General features: G+C 54.7%; 1 protein-coding gene across 1 annotated transcript; it reads left to right on the top strand.

The window, feature by feature from the left end:
* The first annotated feature begins 2,917 nt into the window (after positions 1–2,917).
* CHC_T00008513001 (ATP dependant DNA helicase) lies at positions 2,918–7,399 on the top strand. Its single transcript, XM_005710219.1, has 10 exons — positions 2,918–3,304; positions 3,494–3,902; positions 3,957–4,148; positions 4,308–4,423; positions 4,454–4,715; positions 4,758–4,951; positions 5,036–5,288; positions 5,358–5,437; positions 5,552–6,059; positions 6,126–7,399. Exons 1-10 carry the CDS (start codon positions 2,918–2,920, stop codon positions 7,397–7,399), a joined length of 3,675 nt encoding a protein of 1,224 aa, XP_005710276.1.
* The last annotated feature ends 456 nt before the right edge of the window (positions 7,400–7,855 follow it).

The raw sequence follows: 7,855 nt of genomic DNA, 5'->3' as shown, positions 1-7,855 counted from the left end.
GGAGTTCACACCGGGCCGGCTTGGGCCAGTTTCGCAATGGCCCCGTGGCGTCGGTTACGTCCGTACAACGGCCGCTTGAAGGAGGCTAACGGGCGCGGGCCACGAACATGATGGCCGCCCCGAGGACGTGGCGCACTCAAAGAAGAGGGGTATGGCTTCCGAATTTTAAAGTGAGATTCGGAACTGTGCAGGAGCCCAAATAAGCCAGCCAACCCGCTTGGGATATATCTGTAAACCCTGTCGGGAGAACGGCGAAAGACCGACAAGACGGACAATTAGGGCCGAGAAAGACCCGTCCGGGATTGTATGTCCCCACGGCCGGAGCCCCCAGGGAAAACCCAATCGAGACGACGTTGGGAAGGTCCCCATGACAAGAGAAGACCCCTCTGGGAAAACTAATTGAGACCCGGTCGGGACGGCGCCGAAGACTAGAGCAGCAGAAGGGGAAAGGATGCGAGCAAGCTGACGCAGCGGTCATCCCAAGGAGGGCGACAAGCTCCAAATTCCGCCTCCGAAGGTCGCGTCAGAGGCAAGCTGGTGGACGAGAGTGGAGCACGCTACATGAAAAATCGACCAAAAATGGTAATGCCCAATGGGAACGCCCAAAAGGAAATTGGTGGCGGTTCAAGGAGGCGGTTTGAGGCACGACGATTTTAGGGAATGTCCAATGGGAGCTCGTTAATTTACAAAGACAAGCCTCGAAGACGAGAAAACCAGGCACGTTTTACTGGCAAAATGGCCGATTTTTATGGCAAAGGAAAAACCCGATCGGGAAGTCACTAGCCTAACGAAGGCGAAGTCCCGACCCCACATGGATATTAGTAACGCACGAACGACCCATCATGGACGCAGCGACGACGATTGCAACTCGAAGACACCCTGTACGGGAGAGCGCAGGCACCGGGCGTCGCCGAACAGTACGAAGGAAGGCAACCCCGATGACGGACGAACCCCATTGCGGAAGACCATGAACACGTCCGGCACCCTCGCGCCGCACTGCACTCCGTGCACGGCCCGCCGCTGCAGCCTCGCCGCCCGCGCTCGCGCTGCCGCCCGTGGCATTCGGAAGGCCCAATTGGGAAAAATGCGCTCACCACCACGCCTCCCGACGAAGGGTCTCCCTCAGCTCGTCTCCGCTGCACGCGCTGTATGCGCCCAGGCGTATAGTATGCCGCAGTTGCGACACGACGGTCGCAAATTGCGGCGCGTGCCGCCGCCCGCACAGGGGGTACCAAGACCGATTCGGAAAATCTGGGAAAATTATAGGGCACGGGCGACACGTGGATGCTACTGCAGTGGCACCGTGCGCCAAAGGCTGGCAAAGACCGATTCGGAAAATCTGCGAAAATATTGCGCACGCGCTACACGTGGATGCTACTCTCGTGGCACTGCGCACGCAGAAGGCGCACACGCGTTTCGGAAGTGAAATTTAGCTGCCTCGTGGCCACATTGCCTCGTGTGTTAACGGACACACAGTGCGCCCCGGGGCGTGGCGCAGTCCAAGAAGAGGGGAATGTAGAAGTATGACAATTCCGTTCTCGGACGCTCTACAGTAGCTAGAGTGGCCTAATTTACAAGTACCATACGTTGTGTAGTGAACACGTGCAAGCTGCAGTGACCGCACACGTGGCCTAATTTACAGGTCCGTGTACACGTGGTGCCAGGGGCACAGTGACACACGTGTACATAGGAGGTGTCTCTTACAGTAGTTATGATAGCTACTGTACAGTAGTCGTACAGTAGCTTGAGGCCCGAGGAAGGCAGACGTACTAGAGAGGAACTGCCTCCCTCCCGGAGAATAAACCAGCTACCCCATCCCCTCTGAGCTAGCCCCCAACTTCCTAATTAGGACTCACCTCCTGTCTTCAGAGGTAGCATCTCCCTTCGTCCGTTTCGGTCTCGCACAAGCCACCCTCCTAGTGAGGTTGCTGGCGTTGTAATTTACCGCTACCGTGGACACCCCCTCCGTGACGGATTAACACCGAACCGGAAGGATCCATATTATTACACCAGTGTAGGTGCCGTTAGGGCTTGGGAAACCTAACCACCGCACTGAGGGAAAAGGGAGCGCGCGTACTTAGCGACCCCGGCGGGAAGAGCCTTGCAAGAGGTTCTTTCTAATACCGGGCTCCCTGGGAGTAGAAATAGACAAGGTGGTCGTACTCTGAGTATTAATACTGTACCCTGTGTATAGTAGGACCATTAGTCTATTTCTATTTCGTTTTTGGTTCTTTTGAATCACGGGATAGTACAAGACAATAAAGGCCCTATATTGTTACTCTTTTGCTAAGTGCTCTTGCGGACGACCTAGCTGGCTGACGTTGCGTTTAGACCTTTGAGGACTGCTTGCTACGACTCATAGCGATCTACAACGGACCCCTCGCACTTGCGTCAACCCTAGCTGCACTTGCAAGGATAACACTAGCACGCCAAGCAGAACATAAATGGCGGGAACAGCGGGCGAAGACGTGGCGAAGCAAGACGGCAGCAAAGAAACGCGCGTGCAAGGGAAAGAAGAGCGCAAGAGTCTGCATCTGACGCTCAAGCACGTCGTGAGGCACGTCGAGCCCGTGCGAGAATCCGGACGGGGCAACAAACCGAATCTCAGAGGGAAGCGCGTCGTCAAGCCGACCGTGAACGTGCTGCAGCACGAAGAGCAGCAGAGACGTCCGAGCAGCGCGAGGAGCGTCTCCGTCGACTGAGGGAGAGAGCCAGGGCGCGCAGAGCGGGAGAAACCACCCCCCTCTGAAATGCGCGGCGCGAAGCGGATCGCATTGCGACACGAGGCGCTAGAGCGGAGGAATGTACTCCTATTCGTGAGGGGCGGCGAGAATCGGATCTTAGTGCAACGCAAAGAGGCCGAGCCGACGAAAATACTCCACTGAGATCTTCGAGACAGGAGTCGAATCGCTTGGCAATGCGACAAGCGAGAGCTGTGGATATATCCCCCGTCATTGCTGCGCGGCAAAGATCCGACCGCCAGGCTCGAAGTGCCTCTCGACAGCTCTTCCCTCCACTACCCGAGTCCTCTCCTTCGTACCGCGATCTCGGCATGATCTGTGTTGAGTGTTCGCACTGCAAAGCTCTGCATTTCGTCCAAGAACGCATCGGGAGCAGCTCTGCCGCAAGGCCCATTTTTTCCACATGCTGTGGGAAGGGGAAGCTGTCATTGCCGCTTCTCCCCGACCCGCCAGCTCTTCTGCGCTCTCTTCTCATCGATGATACTCCAAGGGCCCGCAGCTTCCGTAAGAACATTCGAGCATACAATGTAGCGCTATCGATGGCATCCGTGGTCGCCAAATGGGTGAACAGAGGTCCCGGTCCTTCTAATTTTAACCCCACAATGACGATGCAGGGCGGGATGTACCATTACATGGGTCCCATGATGCCATCCGAAGGGCGGGCGCCTTCCTATGCTTCCGTTTACATTCATGACACTGACTACGCCACCCAGACGCGCACAAGGCTTGGAACCTCTAGACAACTTTAAGAGGCACTGATGACGCAACTGACACACATGCTGCACGAATGCAACCCCTACGTGCAGACGTTTCTGTGTATGCGAGAATGGGCTCAATCTCCTCACAACAACTGTCCTGCCACGTACCAGATGGTCACCCATGCCGACCGCAGGCCAAGTCATGAGCACGTGCGCCGGTACAATGGTCCCGAAGCTTCTGAAGTCGCCGCATTGATCCCTGGAAATGAAGACGGAGAGATTGGGCGAAGAGATATCGTCGTGCGCAGGAGAGGGACTCTGAACAGTAACGGGAACGAAGTGCTGGATCCGATTTCAGTCAGTCATCGCGCATACGATCCATTGAGTTACGTGCTTTTGTTCCCGAACGGTAGAGATGGATGGTATTCAGAGTTTCGATTCTCCAGTGTTCAAGACGGCAGACGTACCAAGATTACTCCGATGATGTACTACGGATGGCATTTGTTCGAAAGATCAGGCGAGTTCAGCACAATCTTGCACGCAGCACCACTCTTTCAGCAATACTTAGTTGACCACTTCTGCAAAGTGGAGGCAGAAAGGCTTTCTTATCTCCGCCACAACCAGACACAACTTCGAGCCGCCGACTACACCTCACTGCGCGACAGCCTAGGAGACTCCCGTCGTGCTGAAGATGAAGCCGATGCCGTGCGTGCGGGACGACTGTTCATTCTCCCTTCCACGTACATTGGAGGTGACCGCTATATGAGGCAGCAGATGCACGACATCATTGCTATATCGAACCAAACTGGCCACCCGGACATCTTCCTCACCATGACATGCAATCCAAGCTGGCCGGAGATCACAAGAGCCCTACTGCCGAACCAAACGCCTCAGGACAGACCGGATCTGTGCGCACGTGTGTTTCGTCTCAAAATGAAAGATCTCATGTCCTTGTTCATCAACGAAGAAGTATTCGGAACCGTTGTTGCCCATGTACGAGTCATCAAGTTTCAGAAACGCGGTCTTCCCCACGCTCACGTTGTATTTTTCCTAGATGAAGTCTCCAAGAATGATCTGCGTACTCCCGAAAACGTCGACCGCATTATCTCTGCCGAGATCCCGTCTGCCCAAGATCCAGAACTCCAAGAGGTCGTGCTCAAGCATATGATTAACAATCCATGTGGAGAACACAATCCAACAGCCGTGTGCATGGGCGAGCGGTACTGCAGGAAAGGGTTTCCAAAATCGTTCAAACACGAAACCAGCCAGTCCGACAGTGAGTACTACATCACGTACCGAAGAAGGGCACCCTCTGCAGGTGGCGTCTCCATCGAGCGACCCTCCCGTATTGGCCGCCGACAGCAACCCGTCGTGGTAGACAACTCCTGGGTCGTTCCTCACAGTCCTGTGCTTCTACGTTCATTCGCTTGCCATTTGAATGTTGAACTCTGCGTGTCACGCGTTGGCGGAATCAAGTACCTCTTCAAGTATGTGTGCAAGGGACAAGACCGAGTGACCATGGAAATCACTGCCGAGAACGAGCGCTACGACGAGATCTCTAACTTCCAAGATGCCAGATACGTTTCGGCATCGGAGGCCGCATGGAGGTTATTCTCCTTTGACATTGTAGACCGCAATCCTCCAGTAGTCAGGCTTGCAGTGCATCTGCCCAACCACCACACGGTTTACTTTGAGGAAGGGCGAGAGCAGGAGGCGGCGCTTCGACCAGCAACAGGCACGAAGCTGACCGAGTGGTTTAAAGCCAACGAGAAGTACCCAAGCGCGCGGCATATTCGGTACCACAAGTTTCCAAGGTACTTTACGTGGAAGACACGCACCAAGTCATGGAGTCCAAGAGCAACCCTGCGAAGACGGAACGCCACCAGCGAAGAGGAAGCCTACGATTTCAGTGGTACAGGTGCCAACGTAGTCGGTCGAATCTACACTGTCAGTCCGAGGGAGGGTGAGCGCTACTTTCTTCGCCTCCTCCTCACACAAGTGCCAGGGGCAACATCCTTCGAGAACTTGCGAAATATCGACGGCGAGCAGTGAACCAGCTTCCGACAAGCTTGCTTACGACTCGGTTTGCTGGCCGACGATGCCGAGTGGAAGCACGCAATCCGAGATTCATTCCGGTCAAGCTTCGTTCCTCTTTCTCATCTGTTTGCTACGATTCTGGCACACTGCCAGCCTTCGGACCCTCTCTCGCTGTGGAACGACCACCTGGACATGTTTGTCACCGATATTCGCAATCGTGCACGCAGACAACCCATTCGAAGACAGCAGCTTCGCGATGATCACCACGCCACATCTTACGTACTTCAAGAGGTACAGGAGGCTCTGCAGACCGTGCGATCCGACTGGACGCTCGCAAACTTCGGACTCCCACTGCCCGATGACAGCCTGCCCGCTTTGGAACAGCAAAACGAGATCGAGACCCCCGAAGCACGAGCGCAGCAGTGGGAAGGGCGACTACAGACGTCGTTGCCGCTGTTGAACACAAATCAACGTCATGCCTTTGACGAAATAGTGGGCTCCTTGCTTCCAGGCGTATCCGTCTCTGCATTGCTTCAAGGATCCTTAAGCGCCGTTGCGGGACCTTCTATGCCGACACGAAGTGGTCGTCTCTTCTTCCTCGATGCTCCTGGCGGAACAGGCAAAACATTCGTGCTCAGCGCCATTCAAGACTTCCTTCGTAAGCGCCGTAAGCAGGTCATCGCTGTCGCTACGTCTGCTGTTGCTGCTGTGCTGCTCGACGGTGGACGCACCGCTCATTCCGTGTTCAAGATTCCCATTCCTGTATCTGCCGAAAGCACGTGCAGCTTCTCCGCAAACTCCGACACAGGCCGTACACTGCAACAAGTCCATCTCATCATATGGGACGAGATCGTCATGTGCCATCGACATTGCATTGAGACTGTTGATCGCTCCCTTCGAGACTTGATGCAAACCGACCGGCCCTTCGGAGGAAAGTTCCTCGTGCTCGCTGGAGACTTTAGACAAATCCTTCCCGTCGTTCTGGGCGGGTCCAGAGGTCAAATCGTGAGTGCGTGCGTCAAGGCTTCCCCGCTGTATCGAGAGTGCCGATTCCTGCGCCTTACCGAGAACATGCGCCTTGCTGCTCTCCGAGCGGACCCTGCAGCAGATGTGGAGGCTCTCAACTTTCCAGAATTCCTCCTCAGCGTCGGGGAAGGCAGACTTCAAGGCGAACAGCGCCCGGAATGGATCTCTCTACCACAGTCCGTTGCGTTCGAGCACACCATCCGCAATTTATGCCTCAAGGTCTTCCAAGGCATTCGAGACAATCACGCCGACCCTGCCTGGCTCACCAAGCGCGTTATACTCACCACAAAGAACAGGCCGCTCGAGGAAGTCCACGAGGCCATCGGCAACCTGATTCCGGGATCGTATCGAACGTATTTGAGCGCAGACAAGGTCGAGAACGAAGACACCAACGCGCTGATCTATCCCACAGAAATGCTCAACACCTTGACCGCCGGATCTGCTCTACCAGACCACAAGCTCAAGCTCAAGAAAGGCTTCATCGTCATGCTTCTGCGCAATCTCGATCCCGCTACCGGTCACGTCAACGGCGCGCGATATGTCATCGAGAACATGACCAACAACCTTCTCTTTCTACACGTTACCACCGGGTCACACCAAGGCAACAGACTGTGTCTTCCTCGAATGCCCTGCGGACCAGGAGACGACAACTTTCCCATCCCTGGCTTCACCCGAACGCAGTTACCCATTCGCACGTGCTTCGCCCTTACAACGAACAAAGCGCAAGGCCAATCCTTCGGTGGCCGCATTGGTCTCGACTTACGAGATCACTGCTTCTCGCACGGTCAACTCTATGTCGCACTGTCAAGGACTACTCACCCAGGCAACGTCACTGTCCTCACTCGAGAGTCCAATGAAACCACGCGAAACGTAGTGTACCCCGAGGTCCTTCAGTAGTTACCAAAAAAAGTAAACGCCATTGTCTTTACATATTTTCATTGCCACCCTTCCCAAATAGTGTTCCTCCACGCCTCCTTGGCTCGGCGCGCGAAGCGCGCACGGAGCCCACTTGTCGAAGTCTAAAAATGTGCAACCGGTTTGCCCCTGAGAGGCTTCACTCTATCGAAACTTTACTCTGTGCATTGAACTCTATGGAGACTTTACTCTGTACAGGGGGCTCGCCCAATAGTGCCTACTTTAGTAGTGCTTCCCTCTATATAGTGCTATGGCTCACCCTCTGGCACAGGTTATCATAAGCTCACACGTGTATCATCCGGCATGGTTCAGTACTCCAAGGATAAAGTTATTAGGGAATTTACGCAAAAGGCGCTTCAGACAAACTTCAGACAAAATTCTGTAAGTGCCTCCGTAGAAAATAATTGCAGAATTCTGCAAACATGAAAAGCAGAAATG

Source organism: Chondrus crispus, genomic scaffold, assembly GCF_000350225.1.
Source record: "Chondrus crispus Stackhouse genomic scaffold, scaffold_536, whole genome shotgun sequence".
NCBI classification, from domain to species: domain Eukaryota; phylum Rhodophyta; class Florideophyceae; order Gigartinales; family Gigartinaceae; genus Chondrus; species Chondrus crispus.
The sequence above is the reverse complement of the archived record's forward strand: the minus strand, read 5'-3'. Positions and strand labels throughout refer to the sequence as shown.

Excerpts from the sequence above, each read along its gene's own strand:
- CHC_T00008513001 (XM_005710219.1), top strand. The coding sequence starts at position 2,918 with ATGCGACAAGCGAGAGCTGTGGATATATCCCCCGTCATTGCTGCGCGG. Across the intron at positions 5,289-5,357 it reads GACACGCACCAAGTCATGGA|GTGCCAACGTAGTCGGTCGA; the intron begins GTCCAAGAGCAA and ends TCAGTGGTACAG. Across the intron at positions 5,438-5,551 it reads TTCGCCTCCTCCTCACACAA|CACGCAATCCGAGATTCATT; the intron begins GTGCCAGGGGCA and ends GCCGAGTGGAAG.